This window comes from Engystomops pustulosus, chromosome 4, assembly GCF_040894005.1.
Source record: "Engystomops pustulosus chromosome 4, aEngPut4.maternal, whole genome shotgun sequence".
In the NCBI taxonomy this organism is placed as follows: domain Eukaryota; kingdom Metazoa; phylum Chordata; class Amphibia; order Anura; family Leptodactylidae; genus Engystomops; species Engystomops pustulosus.
Window position 1 is genome coordinate 18481296 of NC_092414.1, and position 19927 is coordinate 18501222.

Sequence of the window (19927 nt, forward strand, 5' to 3'; positions counted from 1 at the left end):
GAAAATTCCCCACTATCTCTGTTGTTGTTGTTGTTGTTGCTTTTCCCCTTATTATTACACTGTAATTATTTTTTAATATTATTTTGCATTATTATTATTATTATTTTTGTTAATTTTCACTTCGTGGTACTGTATTCAAGAAAAAAATATACCTAGAACGGATTTTATAATTTTTTAAAATATTCCATTGGATTAGAAAATAGGATTATGACCCATGAAATAAACTGTACAAAAAATCTATAAAAAATGTTATAATAAGAGTGTTAGAAAAACATTTGTAAAATTGTACTGTAGTGGATTAAAGTTCTTGTATTATTATATTCACAGCAAAAAAATGAGTTAGTGATTTAGTGTTTGAGAAAAAATAGTATTGTAATTCAGTTTGTATCAGTTTAAAATAAAAATAATACACAGGATTAGATAGAATTAAAGTAAAGAAAAAAATAAAATATGAATTAAATTATATACAAATAAATAAAATATAAATGATGTTAAAAAAATTTATTTTTTGTTATTGATTGAGTTCAAATAGTGCTTTACAGGTAGAGTAGACAAAAATAGTAAAAAACACATAAAACTGATTTGAAACGAGATGTTTTCTCTAACAGGTGGTAAACAAAAGGCTTTTTCTTCCATAATTAATAGGGTTGGATATTTGTATCTGTGCTTACAATGGAAGGGGATAATGGTATTGCTTGTACCGCCTGAACTCAGATGTCTTCCTACAAATAATTATATTAAAACGACCTGAGATAAGATTGGGTTACATTCATTTAATAGGTGATTTTACAAAAAAAAATTGTAAAAAATAAATAAAAATTAATTAATAATAAAAAATTTATGAGTTATAATAGAAAGAGATACAATTACAAATTAATTATAATAATTTAAAAAGCCTGCTTAAGCATTTTACTTTAGATATTATAAAGGGTCAACACTGAATCCAGGATGATCATTGAAACTAAGCAAATTATGGAATATCTAAGTAAATCTATTAATATTTAATTATTTCTAATCAACCAGTAATTCGTTTCGAATAGAAATCAGCTTTTACTCAGCATCACAGTTTTGTTGGGAGATAATCCTGAAAACAGAACACAGCAGGATGAATGGGAGATATGATTTGTTGAGGCATGTGGAACAAAGGCCAAAAATAAGATGATAAGGAATTGACAAAAAGTTTTAAAAAATGGCTTACTAAGTTAATAGGACAGTTTCTATTTGCTGAAGACTAGAGATAAGCGGTTCTGACCTTTACGGTCAGGTCCAAGGTTTAGGGTCCCGCATGACCCAAAAATATAGCCAGACTGGCCGTCATTTAGCCAATCAGGAAAATTTACGCCCCTAGCTACAAGCGGGTGATTGGCCAAGGATGTCCCCCGACCTACCACAGCTATGGCTAGTAGATAGACAATTTGCTGGATTGGCTGCACGGCAATATGTCTGGGTTGCGGAAGGTCACACCTGAACTAAAGACCCTTTTTGTAACTGCTTTCTTGCCGGGCTAAGAATCTTTAAAGGGGATTTCCAGGATATAACATTAATGGGCTATCCTCAGGATTAATGTCTGATTGGTCACAGAGAAGTGAATGTTAGTAGCAGCTGCAGTTGCGGCTTCTGGCCATTATGCAATGCGTGGCATCAACTCATTCTGGTTTTGTGTTCTGTATTTTTGGGGGAACTGATTGGTGTGGGGTCTAGGTGTTGCCCACACCAACACCACTGATGAGACATTGATAGCCCATCAGCTTTCTATGCAAACCCTGAAAAGACACTATCCAGTCAAGGTTGGCAGCATCACCTATTTTAGATGCAGTGAGAACTTGTGCCATCATCCAAGTTCTACAAACTTACAACAGAGTAAGGACTTTATGGGGTGTCTGGTCCTTTCATTTTTAAAACTGATGGTCTATCATAAGAATAGGTTCGCAGTAGGAGATTGGTAGGAGTCGGATAGTGAGAACCTTCACGGTCAGTTGTTCCTGGCTGCACCTGCTATCCAGACTTATGCTTGGGGTGGAGCTAGAAGCAGAAATCTCCATCCCCTGTATACAGGTGGTGCCTGAATACTGCAAACCTGCACCTATTTACTTTAATAGTAGCCAAGCTGCAGTTGTCCTGCATGGCCACTATAAAGTGGAGTCAGATAATCTGTTTATATAGGTTTTCGAGGTCTCAGAACACTTGATTGGTGCAATCTGATAAGCAACCTGTGATAATGATTTCTTACTGTCACCAAATGGGAGCTTCATTTTAGTTTTTGTTGTATGTACTACCCTGAACCTCTAAACGTAGGCCTCATTAACTAAAGAGGAAAGTTATTAAGACAGGTCAGAAGATTTCATTCTGGTCATCTAGGCGGTTAGACCACCATCAATAACAAGATGAATATGCTTCCTTGAATTTAAGTCAGTACCAGAGCGGAGGGGGTATCTTGTCTGCAGTGAAGTTTTGAAGACTACAGGATCAACTCTCCAGCTATTGATGGAGGCTTGATGTCTAGTCCCTAAGAAATTGAATTTTCTAAAACTCAATGTACATTAATAAAGTACAATCTCACTGTTTCTTAAAATTAATCACCCAACCATGACGTATTTGGATGCCTCTTGTGGCATTCAATAAATATGGGCAACTCATCAAGTCCACCAGACCAGAAGTAACCTTTGTTGGTAGGTATCCTGAAAGAGTCTTAATTAGGGGGTTAAAAGTGACCAAGAACACACTGACCTTCAGAGAACCAGCACTTCCAAAAAGGTCAAGCCCAGACCAGCTATCATGAAGGCCAATTGCAGGTTTTTTTTAAAAAAAGAGGTTTACCCACGAAACAAGTTAGTCGCTATCCACAGGACGAGGGGTCCGACTGGGATCCATCGGATCCATCAGACCACTCGTTCTAGTGATCATCACTGATACCCCCACGATCATGTGGGTAGGGCCTAACTTGTTTTGTGGGAAAATACCATTATTGTACCAGTGTTGTAGGTAGGATAGAAGAGTGGCGAACATAAGAGGGAATCATTTCATTCACTACTTTGGGGTGGCTGGAGAAGTCCATCCACATGATATGGGATAAGTTACTTATCACTTAGGGGTCAACCACAAAGGTCCCACTTGTATGGCACAATAGACATGTTCATGGTTTGGTTTTGATTGACTTCAGATTCCATGTCATTTATAGCAAAGACACCAGTCATGTTAATGAAGTCTTGTTTTTCTCTAGCATATGTGTCGATACCAATGTCTATTGTACCACAAGCATGACCATGTGTAGTCAACTGGTCATGACCTAATTTCCCAGAGGGCAGAGCGCTCCATCCATCCTTTTCTTGATGGTACCCACTAAAGCTTGGCTTACTTTATTCAAACCCACATAAATCTCTACAATCTCATTGAACGTTGGCTTGATGAAGGAGTAATACCGGGTAGCTGACTTAGAAGACCAAATAGACTCAAGAACTTCTGGATGTTATGGGATCTAGTAGCTGAGGGACCTACAATCTAAGAAAGCCATTTGATTGCCTCTATGACACAGTCCCTTCCACTCTACCTCCCTTGTATCATGTTTGTTTTTTTCATCTACTAGACACCATAGCAGGTAGAAGATCCTACGTTGGTGTCCAACATAAATTTCTCATTCTTCAAGCCAACATTCATTGAGTCTGAGCAAAATTCTAAAAACTTTCGACATCAATAAATAGTATGGAAAACCATATACCTAGAGATGTAACTTCTATACCCTCATTGTTCGTAGACTGAGGTCTTCCAGGATGACCACAACCAGAGATATTATATTTCATAAGCAGAGAAAACAAATTTTGTATCCTATGTAATATATATGTAATCTGAGGGGCAGGAAATGCCTACACAGATGATGTTTGTACGGTAGAGAAAATTGCTATAAGGACACTGGACCGCCAAAGATTTCAAGTTAGCGTCAGACGGTATGTATACAAACGCAAATCGAAGTATAAATAGCTGGAGACAACATCAACATCCAGATACCACAATTGACTAAACTGGATAATGAAGCATATGGAACAGATGTTGTCAGGTCCAGATTTTCTCTCTCTCTTAAGAGCATCTCACCTCTCACACTACCCTTAACCATGTGCCCCAAAGCATAAGCTGAACCAGGCCCCAACTACAATGTCATCATATGGGGAGGAGACGCCTTATAGTTCTCCGAAGGCTCCTAGGACTGGATGAGACCACACCCTCTGCTGTCCCTCATGTTTTCTCCATCCATAGACTTCTTTCTGCCCACCTCAGATTCATTGGCTCTTAATTTCTCGTCACACAACTAAACCAAAAATGGAGAAGCCGACAGTGAGTCTCCAGGTGGACACATCTCCCTACTTCCAAGTCCTAGATCAAACTGTATTTTCCATCAGAAATGTCGAAAGGATTCACAAGTAAAACACAGCTGCATGCAACAAAAAACCTGTCAAGATTTTATGCTCTATGTGTCTAGAAAATTATTAATCTTTTGACAGCTACACTTTAAGAATTTTTTTAAAAAACTTGTCTCGAAGACCATAAAGCACATTATTTAAACTCTAGGAATTTAAAGGAAGGTCCATCAGATGAGCCAAAGACCTTATTTATCTCATATCTATCTATCTATGTAATATGCTAATTAGGCTACTAATCTACTGTTAGGTGGGCGGTCCTGAGCTGGAACCTCCCACCTGACCATAAGGAGCATAAAATCAATATATTGGTTATTCCGGACCAGTTGGCTACAGAATAAATCTGAAATATCTATGAATCCTAGGTAAACACCTAAAGGTGTTTAGAGTTGAATTTGGAGGTAAGGATAGAATATTTTCGAGAAATTATGAAACTCAAGATTATTATGAATTTTTATCAATAGTATTATACATTCTATATAATGTATTATAGTAATTATCAATAACTTTTCTCATATTTTAGATATTCCATTATCTGTGAATCAACTGGGCAATGGCCAGCATCAAAGAACCTCGTCAGGGAGTCCGAACACCACACAGAAATCCAAATATCTCACAGTCAGCCAGTACCTACCTGGCACCTACCCCCATCAGGGCAACATCAATGGTGCATTTGATCCATCATGTGTGGACACCCATAATAACACAGTAAGTTTCTCTTTAATGATTCTATCATATTGTGATATGTTCTACAGAATCTGCAGGTAAAGGGAGGCAAGTGAACAAAAGCAACAAATATTCAAAAACATTCATAAAACATTCTAAAAAAGGTTCTAAAAAAACTTTTTGAGCAAATGGAAGAGAAAAAGTTGCAAACCCGTGTCTTCGACTTTTTCTATGCCTAAAGAATTAAGGGGCACATTGATCATACATTGGTGCTAAGTGCGTATGATGGAGCCCCGTCCTCCCAGCAGCTGATGAATCTATCAGGAGGCTCTGGCATCCTGAAAAATCTTCCTGGTGGCAGCGACCCTTAGGGCAGTTCTGATCCAGGTCTGACCTTAAATAGAATTGCGTCATAGCCTTGTGCCTGAACTACCGGCCCACCAAGCCACCACGTGTGCCCCCATTCAAACCCCTCCATGCCCATTTGATATGGAGATGGAGTAATGTGGGAAACGGTGGATTGTACTCCTCAATTCCGGCAAAAAAGCCCTGATAAATGTGGCCCTAAGTCTAAGGCAATGAGCCAGATGTATCACTGATCTGCGCTCAAGTCTAGTTGTTGCGGCTTAATGAGGCAAATTATTGCACCAGAATTATCACAAGCTTCAACCGTCCGTGATAAGTTGAGTTTCTGCCTCTTATTATTCACTTTATTTTAGGCGCAGTTTAGGTGGAGTTTAAGCGCAATGTTAGATACAGGCTCTTACATGTGATCGTCCTACAAGCTCCTCTCTGCTTCTCTCCTGCACCCCAGCATGAAAATGACCCTCACAGCAGAGCCCAAGTGTGTGACAAGTTGCACCCAGTGACCTCCTCACCAGTGGCTTCTCCTGGAGGGGATCCTTCAGCGCTGATTTTCTGCTGCACCCCTGTAATTCTGGCCAGTATTCCTCCAGTGTGGTCATCCTGCTACACGGGAAACACTTCTCTGTCCTGTCTGCAGCTCCTACACACTTCTCTTCTATCCTGCTACGTGGGACACTTCTCTGTCCTGTCTGCAGCTCCCACACACTTCTCTGTCCTGTCTGCAGCTCCCACACACTTCTCTGTACTGTCTCTCCCTCTATCCCTGCTCTTCTATCCTGCTACATGGGAAACTTCTCTGTACTATCTGCAGCTCCCACTCACTTCTTTTTTATCCTTCTACACGGGGACACTTTTCTCTACTGTCTGTAGCACCCACTTACTTCTCTTCTCTCCTGCCCTGAGCTGCTGCTTTTGCAGATTGTTTTGTAAATAGAAGCTCCTGAACTGTAAACAGAGGCTGCAGGTAGTGCCTGTAGTGTCTGCTGAGCTCTGCTGCTGGGGAAAATCTGCTGTGTACAAGAGCTCAGTGTTACTTCTCAGTCTACGCCACCTTCAGGCTGGAGTGTTTTTGCTCCTAAATTGCGCCTAAATAAACGAGTTGCTAATGATGAATGATTATTAGGCACAGCAAAACATATGAATTGTTAGGAAAAATGAGGAAAGCATGGTTAATTTTGCGTTTAGTTGCAAAACTGTTGCAAAAACACTGCGACAATATGAAAAGGCGCAAAAACAACAACATAAAAAAGAAGTGATACATCTGGCCCATAAAGTATGAGTGACTATATTATAGATAGATAAACAAAAGATAGATAATCATGAGATAGAATAATAGATATATGATAGATAGATAGATAGATAGATAGATAGATAGATATGAGATAGATAGATATGAGATAGATAGGAGATAGATAGATATGAGATAGATAGATAGATAGATAGATATGAGATAGATAGATAGATAGATAGATAGATAGATATGAGATCGATAGATAGATATGAGATAGATAGATATGAGATAGATAGATATGAGACAGATATGAGATAGATAGATATGAGATAGATAGATAGCTAGATATATATGAGATAGATAGATAGATAGATAGATAGATAGATAGATAGATAGATAGATATGAGATAGATATGGATAGATAGATAGATATGAGATAGATATGAGATCGATAGATAGATATGAGATAGATAGATATGAGATAGATAGATATGAGACAGATATGAGATAGATAGATATGAGATAGATAGATAGCTAGATAGATATGAGATAGATAGATAGATAGATATGAGATAGATATGGATAGATAGATAGATAGATATGAGATCGATAGATAGATAGATATGAGATAGATAGATAGATAACTAGATAGATAGATAGATAGATAGATAGATATGAGATAGATAGATAGATAGATAGTTATGAGATAGATAGATATGAGATAGATAGATATGAGATAGATAGATAGATAGATAGATAGATATATAGATATGAGATAGATACATTTGTATCTGCAGTCCTATGTAAATCCTGTCCATGGCATTAAGCCTAAATGAAACCCTTGGGTCTTCTCCCCCTGTACATGGGCAGGCACATAGTCGGGCAAACACTTCTATCTTTCTAGGGATTCGCCCTATTATATAACAGATGATTCTAAGCTCAGGAGGATTTGGTGTCCACCTGTGAAGGAGCCCTGTTGTTGAGTCTGTTTGTATTGTTTGTGGAGGTCTTGCGGCTGAAGCGTCAGGTAGCGGGTGAGACTCTCTCCTTTCTCTAACACCATAATAATTACTTTCAAGGTAAGAGTCTTCTCCTCCCCCCTCCTGCGTCCACCTGGGAGCAGAGCTGCTTCATGTTCTCAGTGTCTCTATGGAGACATCTTTTACTGAGAAGATTAGGTGCCAAGGCAATGAGAGAAAACAGTGCCCAGATTTATAGTGAACCAGCAGAGAAGAAAGGACCTACCGGTGCTCGGTTACCCACCACATCCTATCTACTACATCCTGGACATTGACTGTCACCACCGCCCACCGCAAGCTGAGACTCTCCAGATCCAGTTTCCTCTCACTATGGATTGTGTTTCATGGGTTCTCTGTCTCTCAAAACCAAGAGGATGACATACACCAAGCTCCTGGTTGAGGCGTTTCGGTGACTCTCTACTAGGGAGGGGAACATTTTTGGATTTTATTTCAAAGATGGACCCAGAAAGCCTTCAAGGACTTCCAGTAAGTATGATTAGTTGACATGGGAAGGGTAAGGACACACTAGGTGCATCATCATAAGTCCAAAATAACAGAGGAGACCCATTAGGGGAAATCCTATCGAAAACCAGAAATTACAGCTGGAACGTTGCGGCATTGGATAGGGTTTGGTAAACAATGAATGTATTATCATCGAAAATAACACATAATTATAAGCTACACGTTCCATGGCGTAGAGCAAACGATATAATTGGTGGTCTGTGCCTTCATCAGGTGTTTGGCTCGGAACGTGCCACGGTATACCGCCTGTCCCGAGAAGTCAAAACATAACTTAGCCCATTTTTGGGGGTTAAGATATTGATAGACAACAGATGAGTCAAAGTTCATCTTTTTTTTTTCATCTTTTTTTTTTAAAAAAAGGGTTTCTTTTTTAAAGATAATTTTCCATTTTTCTTATTCATTTTGGAATTTCAATTACCATATATACTCGAGTATAAGCCTAGTTTTTCAGCACAAAAAAATGTGCTGAAAACCCAAACTCTGCTTATACTCGAGTAAAAGAAATATAGGTTTTACCAGGTTTTTGTGGTAAACTTAAAGGCCTTGGCTTATACTTGGGTCGGCTTATACTCGAGTATATACGGTATTTTACTTAAAAAATGTATTTACTTGTTGTCATGTTTATTGAGCATTGATAATGTTTTTTTAATTTTAAAATAGTTTTTTTTTATGTATTTTGATGTGTTAGATCATCATTAAATCATCATCTACACACAAATTTATAAAAAAAAATTTTAAATTATGAATGATTGTTATTTCTGGATATTTTGTTAAAGTGATATCGAGATCCATGGCCAAATTTAGTGTTCTGGGCCTCAAATATTTTTTGAATATAATCTTGATGATGACGCTGACCCATGTCGATCACTGACATTCTCTAAAAAAAAAATTACTACTATTTTTTATATTTGTATTTTATGCTACATTTAATTTAAAATAATGGTAATTAAATAATCAAATTAAAAAAAAAAATTCTACCATATTTTAGAACTGAATCCAACACATTTTGGTGAAATATTGGCTTCATCGCTCAACTTTTTCGTCTTCCATTTCTTTAGTATATACACATTTTGCTGTGAAATACACAAGAGCGTTGTCTGTGTGTCTTCTGGATCCATTCTTCTTGACTTTTATGGTTGTACAACTACCGTATGTTGCCATGTCTCAAAAGGGTTGTATAGTCCAAAGAATTCCAGAGCTTAGAACAGGTATCTTGACATTGAGCTGATCATGAAGGGTCCTGTTGCCATACATTACTTAGCATTGTGGTCATCTGTTTAAGGTTTTGTCCTGATTTGGGCGTTACCATCAACTTAATCCTTTTGCCCTAAGACAGTGATGGCGAACCATTTAGAGACAGAGTGCCCAACCTACAAAAAAAACCTAGTTTTATGTCGCAAAGTGCCAACATGATAATTTTAGCAGTAACCTATTGATCACAGCTGTATCACAAGTTTCAATCGTATTGGTGTCCTGAGGACACCAATACAGTAGTAAGAAGATGGAGAAATTTGGATTATAGCTTCCTTCCAGGGTCCCCTGAAGGGGAAGAATCAGGGGACCCAGAGCAGGAGCTCCAGAAAATTCTGTGCTGGGATGAAGTCCTGGGTGCCCACATAAAGGGCTCTGAGTGCCACCTCTGGCACCCGTGCCATAGGTTCGCCAACACTGCCCTAAGAGAACATTTGGATAGTTGTCTAAAAAAAAGTCATAATCCTCAAAGCCAACTGAAAAGTTTTCTCTGAAAATGTCACTTTCCTACAAAAACTAAACCCTTGACCAAGAGAAAGTAAGAGTATGCTCCAGGCCTAATTTTTCTGGGTTACCATGTTGCCTATTCAACCGTGATCTCAGGATTAAACTCGATAACCTTTATAATTCCATATTCCCTCCCTAGACGCTGTAATATCAAGGGACGCTATCCCTTATTTATATAGAGAGAGGGGTCACATCATTTAAGGTCACGTAGGAAAAATATTTTGGACTAAGCCACTCATGAAAATCTACAACTAGTAGTAACTTCCAAAATTTGGAGACTGTTACTTAATAATATAGTCCCTGTTGAACGTTGCAAGTTCAAGAGCTGAAGGACCTGAGTGGATCGATATACATTTGAGGGTAAAGAGTCAATAGATTTGGAATTTATTCAGTTGTCAACTCATTCTGGATTGAGGTATCCAGTGGACATTCCATCTCATTGAGAGCTGTCCTATCCAATCACCGATGGAACCGCCCACTTGAATCAAAACAATTAATTCAGAAATAATCCATTAAGAAGTTGATAAGGTTGATTAAAAACACAGGTTCATCAAGACCATCCTATAAACTTATGGACCCAGGGGTAGTAAATAAAAGAACCCCAATACATGCCAATTGGCCCAAAGTAGGGGGAAAAAAAACTCCTTCTCAGCCCCAAATATGGCCGTATGGCCAAAGACATCTTGGCCCCTTCTGAACTTGTGCAAAGTCTGTGGCATCACAACATCTGTTGGCTGTTAGTTCCATAGTGTCACTGCCCTTAAAGTCAAGAATCCGGTCTATGCCGATGGTGAAATGTCTATCCTCTAGGTGTAGAGGATATCCCCTGGTCATAGTTGCAAGCCTAGGTCTAAAAGACCATTACAAAGATCTCTGTGTTAACCATTTATGAATTGTAACCAGATCATAAACTAGATAGGTTTGATAACCTGTCCTTGTACTATAATTCATACCTTGGTTGCTCTCTTGTGCACCGCCACTTCAAGTTGACATAAATCACAGCCATAATGGCCACCACTGCATCTCCCGCAGGGGTGGTCACCTTCCTATACATGCTTGGGAAGTTGAAAGTTTTGGCAAACAAGGTGATAATGCAGTATGGAGCAATTTCATCCAGACCCAGTGGATACAAAGACACCAATGTTAGAAGAGGCACAATGTAGGTGGTGGACTCTGTTATGAAGTTTACATTAGGGTGAAGAGCCTCATATTAGTCAACCGCTAGGTGAATGTCGATCTGGAGACCATATTGAACAGTATATCCATTATTCTAGGAAGATGAGAGGTAATAGCTAAGAATTTTCCAGAATAAGGTCTACAAGAACCAATTTTTGGCCAGCACCAATGTCATTGCATTTTTTTTTTTAGAGAATGTTGATGTATCAGACCTTAATTATCAAAAATAGTGGGGGTTATTTACTAAGGGCCCTATTCGCGTTTTCCCGACGTGTTACCCGAATATTTCTGATTTGCGCCGATATTCCCTGTATTACCCCGGGATTTTGGCGCACGCGATCGGATTGTGGTGCATTGGCGCCGGCATGCACACGACGGAAATCGGGGGGCGTGGCCGAATGAAAACCCGACGGATTCGGAAAAACCGCCGCATTTATAAAAAAAAAAGTGTCGCGGGACTTGCACTTACCTTCACCAGGTATAGGCCGGTGAACTTCAGTGCATTCCAGCAGGCCTCGGCGGACTTCAGCGCAGCAGCGACACCTGGTGGACGTTGGAGGAACTACCTTAGTAAATCCCGTCCGGACCCGAATCCACCGCAGAGAACGCGCCGCTGGATCGCAAATGGACCGGGTAAGTAAATCTGCCCCAGTGTGTCCAAAATGAGAGCCGGAATACTGATATTGACAAGCAATGTCCAACCCACAAAAATAGTGACCAGCTTACCCTTAGGAGAAGTCATAATTAAAGTTGGTGGTGACCGATACTAATTGACCTTGTTACTATTGGTTCTCTCCTGAATTCCTAGTTTAAAGGGAACACTACTTACTTTCCTTCATGATTAAGTAAACCCCAACAAATATTTTATGACCTCGTGGCCAATTTGATGGTGACCTAAAGACATTGGAGGCCCTCATGAGATTGCCCTCTTTGCCCCTTCTACGATCTAAGTCTAGCTTGCACTGTAGATAAGTTGTAGTTGTACGCTGAATTGCTTAAGTCTCTTTCATATGTTTTGCCTTGATGTTTTTACATCTTTATCTCAATGGGACAAACTCATTTTTGGCTTGTTGCCCAAATGTTAAGAACGTTAACCGGATTGGGTTCTGTTTGTTTGTTGGTGTCTACTTTATCACCCAGGTAATATTCTGGATCACTTTTATGTTTGTGTGTTCTTGTCCCACTGGGGTTTACTCATTACTTCTTATCACTTCTCATACAGGTTGTTAACAATTATGTGGATGGAAACCAGCCCATCAAACAGAGCGGGATGCATTTTGGGGATGGTAAAAGAAAAGTGGACTATGTCCTGGCCTATCATTATAGGCATCGTTCTGCCCAACAAAATGGTTCTCCCACAAATCATAGACCACCCGCAGTTATTGTTTCCAATGGGAATTCAGTGACCCCAGAAGAAATTGGGAAAACGCCTCCTGAACAACCACTTCCAGGGGAATTACAAAATCAACAGCAAAAAGGACAAGAACACAGTGAACAGAAGCCACAAAACCATGAGCATCCACAATCTCGGAATGGGAACTCATCATGTCATCCACATGAAGTGGTGGTGGTGGAGATGAGCCACCAAGATGCCCTCGAGGAAGAGAAAAAATGTCAACGAGAGGAGTTTGAGCATAACCTCATTGAAGCTGGACTCGAACTGGAAAAAGACCCTGAGGTGAGTAGGGTCTTGTATGCTTAATTACCAGATGTACGTGACAAAGCCCACCTTACCCCAGTAGAAGATTCATATGACATTTTTGGTTTCTGTGTATGTTTTTGTGGTGATAACTTTGGTTCTTTGGAACCGACCATAATTCCACCTTCCCAGTCTCTTGGGGCCTCTTTCGTACTATCCTATATCACAGGTTCTGTTCACACTTTGTTTCAATCCCAATGGGCTATGGAGTTTTTGATGGCAAAGTCAAAAACCAGGCAACGTACTTGTTATGTAACTGGAATTAGTCACTACTGAAAAATCCATTTGATAATGGATCAACCAAACCAGTCATGGCTCCAGTAACAGTGTCGGACTAGGCCAATAGAGAACCTTTTGGTGGAAAAAATACCACCAAAAAAAGGTCCAAAAGAAGACAACCCAATTAAGAGGCTACTAGGGTCTAATTCCTATGGGTTGTTAGAGACTGGGCTTCTAGAATTATTGCATCTGGTGGGTCCAAGGAAGCATAGTCTGGCACTGAACAGAAGTCATGATAGTTATGTAACCTAAGGCTACAATCTCAAGAGATAGAAATTTAGGAACAATGAGGGTTGAGGGACACATAACCTTGACATATGTGTGTGATGTGCTTCTTTCATGGCAAGTTGTGGGATTTCTGGTTTATGTAGGGTAATTTCTTGTTTAGAAATTCAATGTCTGTGCCTAACCAAACTTGTTGACTTCTAGAGTGTGGTAATGTTTTAAAGGGAACCGTCACCAGGAGACCCATTTTTAGCACTCCCCCAGTCCCCACAGAGCATAGTACATACACTGCCAAAGTGTTTTTGTATAAAAAATAGGTTTTACAGAAAAAAGATATGTTATATTGTACCTTTCATTAGCATCTGCTGTGTGACTAGGCAGTTGCCTATTGGGATGGGCTGGAAAGGAGCAGATTCCCCCCCCACCCTTGGGAAACATGTGACCTTTTCAAATATATGAATTACTCCCCTCACTCGGGATTGGCTGTAGAGGAGCAGGGGGCGTCGCTAAGCCCAGTGATGGGTGTTTTCATATATATTCGAAAAGGTCACATGGAGGAGCTGTTTCCCAAGGGAGGGGGGGAAACTGCTCCTTTCCAGCTCCTCACAAAAGGCAACTGCCTAGTCACACAGCAGATGCTTATAAAAGGTACAATATAACATATCTTTTTTTCTGTAAAACCAATTTTTTATACAAAAACACTTTGGCAGTGTATGTACTATGCTCTGTGGGGACTGGGGGAGTGCTAAAAATGGGTCTCCTGGTGACAGGTTCCCTTTAAAGTAGTCTCATCTCACTCATAAAAAGAGAGGAGTATGTTGAACTTATTCTACCATTCCTGGATCTACTATAAAATGGTGAACCTTGATGGGATCAGGTTCTTTATCCAACTCACTATTGTATGTAAGATCGACTAACGACACAGGTCCAACCTATACCCCTAAAGTGTTGGAGTATCAATCTCTGTAAGTCAGGTGCCAATTGACCCAAAGAAGGGAAAAAAATTTCTTCTGAACTCTAAATATGGCACCAAGAATAAATCTATGAAAATATGTAAGTGAGACCATGTCAAATTTGGGAAATTCGTGCAATTATGTAAATACTGGCTCTCCAGAAGGTCTTGGTGTGGTCTTCAGAAGTCTCGGTAACCATTGGTTTTGGGAATGATTGTCTACACCAGTGATGGCGAACCTTTTACAGACCGAGTGCCCAAACTACATCCATAATCCACTTATTTACCATGAAGTGCCAGCATGGAATTTTATACCTTAACTTATTACTACCTGTTCTTCCACATCTTTCAATTGTATCGGCCGCCTGAGGCCACCAATATAGTTGCCAGAAGGAAGGCAAATTCAAACTATCATTGCTCTCCAGGGCCTCTATGTACAGGAAGAATGGTGGGTCCAGTAGGACGACCTCCAAAGATAATGTAGTTCTGTCAACACATTCTTACTTTCCCTGCAGTTCCAAACAGCCAATAAAGTGTCGCTTTAAAATAGCGCTGAGAGCAGCATCTCTTAAGTTAAAGATTCAGTGTTTGGTGAACTATGTCCTTGGACAATGGCCTGAGTGTCTGCAGAAGGGGCTCCGAGTGCCACCTCTGGCACCCGTGCCATAGGTTCGCCACCACTGGTCTACACTATATTTATACCTATAGGAAAGGACTATGTAGTCTCTGTTAGTGAGAAACGTTCCACCACCGCAGCTGTTGACTATCTTCCATACTTCTTCTGCCGAGCCGAGCTCTTCTGTAGTCGTGGGGTGTCCTTTGGGAGTGCTTGCATCATAATGCAGCCTGCTGGGTCCCATCTGCGCAGGCAGCCACCTCCACTGATTGATTCGCTCAATCACATGACCGCGCTGTTATTTCCACAACAAACACGCTACATATGTGTTATTATCACCTGGATGTCCTGGGTTATTATTGACTAGGAGACCAGCAGTGGAAGATAAAGACTTGGAGAGGTGTATACTGTGCCTCCAGGACGGTCCCTGAAGATCCATCCTACCTGTGTCATGTGAGATGCTGGGCCTAGGCAAGAAACCAAATTGTTGCCCAGAGTCTAGGAAATCTTAAAGGGGTTGTCCAAGACGTATGCTCAATAGCTTATACCTAGGATAGGTCAATAATTGGAGGTCACTGGAGGTCTAACATCTCAGCCTCACACCAGCAGGTGATATTGGCAGACGGGGCAGAGCAAAAGCAAATGGCTCCCTATGTTCTGCAGTGGCCAGTTATATAATTGCATGTTATATTATTATTACTGTGAGCTGCAATGACCCATCATGACCACTAGACATCTTCTTCTGACTACTCAGTATCGACCTCTTGTTTCAGGCCTGTACCAATCTCCAATTAGTGACTTATCCTGTTGATACACCAGTAAAAGTCAGCCTTGACCACCCCTTTAACTACTGTCTACTCCCATGATGTCTATGTGGTCTAATAGAACATATGGATAGAATGCTTTAACATGATGTCCCCTCCCCATCATATAACAATGCTCACTTGACCTGTTCTCCTGTGTCTTAAACCTAAATTATTTTAGGACAATCTCTACGAGAGTCGTCATGGCGGCCATATTGGTCATCGTCCGGTAGAATTTTTTCTCACCGGTTGCTGTGTTACCGGCCATTGGTATATGGCTTTCTATTCTTATCCTTGAGGGCCAAAGGGGCCACCACTTACTAAGCCCCTTGGTCACTGGGGCATCTAATCTGTAGAGCTAATGATCCTTGTTTCCATCCATCCAGTCCGTGGCTAAGGGCGAGTTGATCCACCATCTGACTCCGGGCCATTTCCGCCTCTTACCACATAGTCGGGTTTCCTTCTCTAATGGAGATTTATCTTCCATCTCATGAGAGTTTTAACTTAAAGGATACAAAGAATGAAACTTAAAAAAATAATAATTTGTATATCACAAGTAAACAAAACACAGTATTGAAGCAAAAGCAAATTCCATATCAGAAATATAATGCAGGACCAATAGTCAATAGGCCTTTACAGAAGGAAATATGGACCTGGAGTCACTTTATTTCCCAATTCTCACAGACTGTGACATCATTTTGCTTATTACCCTTTAAAACCCTTCTATTACTGTTTACTGTGACATCACTGTGCGTATTATCCCTGTACTGTGACATCACTGTGTGTATTATCCCTGTACTGTGACATCACTGTGTGTATTATCTCCGTACTGTGACATCACTGTGTATATTATCCCTGTACTGTGACATCACTATGTGTATTATCTCTGTACTGTGACATCACTGTGTGTATTATCCCTGTACTGTGACATCACTGTGTGTATTATCCCCTGTACTGTGACATCACTGTGTGTATTATCCCCTGTACTGTGACATCACTGTGTGTATTATCCCTGTACTGTGACATCACTGTGTGTATTATCCCTGTACTGTGACATCACTGTGTGTATTATCCCTGTACTGTGACATCACTGTGTGTATTATCCCTGTACTGTGACATCACTGTGTGTATTATCCCTGTACAGTGACATCACTGTGTGTATTATCCCTGTACTGTGACATCACTATGTGTATTATCTCTGTACTGTGACATCACTGTGTGTATTATCCCTGTACTGTGACATCACTGTGTGTATTATCTCTGTACTGTGACATCACCGTGTGTATTATCCTTGTACTGTGACATCACTGTGTGTATTATTACTGTACTGTGACATCACTGTGTGTATTATCCCTGTACTGTGACATCACTGTGTGTATTATCTCTATACTGTCACATCACTGTGTGTATTATCCCTGTACTGTGACATCACTGTGTGTATTACCCCTGTACTGTGACACCACTGTGTGTGTTATCCCTGTGCTGTGACATCACTGTGTGTATTATCTCTGTACTGTGACATCACTGTGTGTATTATACCTGTACTGTGACATCACTGTGTGTATTATCTCTGTACTGTGACATCGCTGTGTGTAATATCCCTGTACTGTGACATCACTGTGTGTATTATTCCTGTACTGTGACATCACTGTGTGTATTATCCCTGTACTGTGACATCACTGTGTGTATTATCCCTGTACTGTGGCATCACTGTGTGTATTATCCCTGTACTGTGACATCACTGTGTGTATTATCCCTGTACTGTGACATCACTGTGTGTATTATCTCTGTACTATGACATCACTGTGTGTATTATCTCTGTACTGTGACATCGCTGTGTGTATTATCCCTGTACTGTGACATCACTGTGTGTGTTATCCCTGTACTGTGACATCACTGTGTGTATTATCCTGTACTGTGACATCACTGTGTGTATTATCCCTGTACTGTGGCATCACTGTGTGTATTATCCCTGTACTGTGACATCACTGTGTGTATTATCCCTGTACTGTGACATCACTGTGTGTATTATCTCTGTACTATGACATCACTGTGTGTATTATCTCTGTACTGTGACATCACTGTGTGTATTATCCCTGTACTGTGACATCACCATGTATTATCCCTGTACTGTGACATCACTGTGTGTATTATCCCTGTACTGTGACATCACTGTGTGTATTATCCCTGTACTGTGACATCACCATGTATTATCCCTGTACTGTGACATCACTGTGTGTATTATCCTTTACTGTGACATCACTGTGTGTATTATCCTTTACTGTGACATCACTGTGTGTATTATATTTTTATGCTAATGAGGTCCTGTTATAAAAGCTTCATGCTCTGGTCCTGGCCAGGTAGATTGAGCACCAGGGTTCTCCTGCCTCTGCTGTCAGTCTACATAAAAAATGTCTCTAGTTTCACCAATGTCTAAAAGATTTTACACTTTTCTGTGTAATAAGCACATGAGTTAATATAATTGGGATTGAGTTTTCTCCCAGAATTCCCAGAGCTTGCTCGGTTGTTGTTGGCTGCGCCCGTGGGAAGGAGATTCCAATCCTTCTGAGATGCTTTGAGAAGACAGAGCTGTAACCAGGCAGTGTAGAGCGATGCCACCCATGAGCCTGACCCAATTGTAAGATCCTACGAATAAACTGTTATTGAATTCCATAGGTGCCAGCTAGTTATTTAAAATAGAAACCCGGGTTCAAACCCAAGCAGGGCATAACTGCCAGCACTATATACAATATCCGCACTATTGGGGCAAACCATGACATACAATATAGGAGTTATTTGGAGTATTTATTGTTTATTAATTTGGGAATCAACCATTCAAAAACATTGAAATCCCTCCAAAGACCCCAATGGTGTCACCCATATTATACTTACCCAGGTAAAGTTTCCAGGAGACGTCGGTCACATTAACCTTGGGCAGCAGGACACAGGACTTCTTGTGATGCTCTGTTCTTCAGGCTTCTGGAGGAGGCCATGCTCTCATTAGTATATGCATGTGCCCTTTGTGATCGGCGCTCCAACAGCAGTGGTTTGAGGACCAAGCCAAAGACGTCTGCCGAGGACATCTGTCCCTCCAACCACAGATATGCAAGTGATTATCATGTAGAGGGCATGCCGACACTTAAAATTTCATGGCCTCCTCCGTCCCCCCTGAAGCCATCAAGACACAGGAAGTCCCAAGACCTGGTGCTCGGGGAGTCATGTGAATTGTGGCTCCTAGAAACTTTATCAGGATAAGTATACGTTACCCTGTAAAAGATTTCGATAAGTGGCCAACCCCTTTTAGACTCTTGGATGCCAACTCTCAGACCCCAGACCATTTTGGGTCAACCTAATTCACCACTTTGATAGTTTTTATGCTCCTACACTGTGTAGAAATCTCTTCGATCTCCGGTGGTGATTTGAGGTGCTGCCCCGTTTTCGGATTCTAGCTCCGCTTCAGCTGATGATCCAGACATCTCGGCTGTTATCCCGAGAAACATTCTTGTGCCAGAACTGTGATAAGTTATCGTCCTTGATGTTTTATGCCCCATTAGCTGAGGGTGAGTAACACTTTTACTATGTCGTGATTTTTTTTTGTTGTTGTTAAGAAGCAGAATCTGTTTTTAGTCAACGTATAAGAAAAACCAAAATGAGAAACATTCGCTTCTATTATTTTTTTAGCCTTTTTTTTAATACAAAATATCATCAGCTACTAACTATAGAAATGCCTAAAAGCCAGACTGGATGTAACATGTGGCCCTAAAACCTTACGGAAACATATCCTGAGCTTTTATATACAACATGTTAGATAAAAGTCACTTTTTAAGACTTTTTATTGGGCTTTTTGGGATAATTTTGAGTTGTCTATTGTATTTGTGGTCTACAACCTTTGGCTTTACCAGTTTCAATGCAGTTTTAAAACAGATGGAGAGCCAGGGGTTACTGACCATCCCAAATTAGGGAGGAGTGCCAGAGTTGGTAGACCTTCAAGCACCTCCCTTAACTCCAGTTTCTTCGTGGATTAATTGGTGTCACTGCGTCTGGTCTTGTTGGGATTTTCTCCTAGCCTACCCATCTGACAGCACATACCCCAATCAGCATATTGAGGACTGAAATTATGCTAATTTGTCTCTCTATTGTCAGGTCCTGGGCTGGAGTAGAAACCCTAGCTCCACCCATTTGACAGTAGAGAGATTAAAATATTGA

At 40.4% G+C, this 19927-nt stretch overlaps 1 protein-coding gene across 2 annotated transcripts in view; it reads left to right on the top strand.

The window, feature by feature from the left end:
• Positions 1-19927, top strand: part of ANO2 (anoctamin 2) — a 164854-nt gene that overhangs the window by 363 nt on the left and 144564 nt on the right. Inside the window, exons 2-3 of one of the 2 annotated variants that reach the window (XM_072145388.1) lie at positions 4933-5117; positions 12370-12825. In XM_072145388.1, coding sequence (XP_072001489.1) covers positions 4933-5117; positions 12370-12825 — 641 coding nt within the window. Of the gene's footprint in view, positions 1-4932; positions 5118-8079; positions 8178-12369; positions 12826-19927 lie in introns of those variants that run through there. The other variant, XM_072145389.1, reaches the window with a different exon arrangement.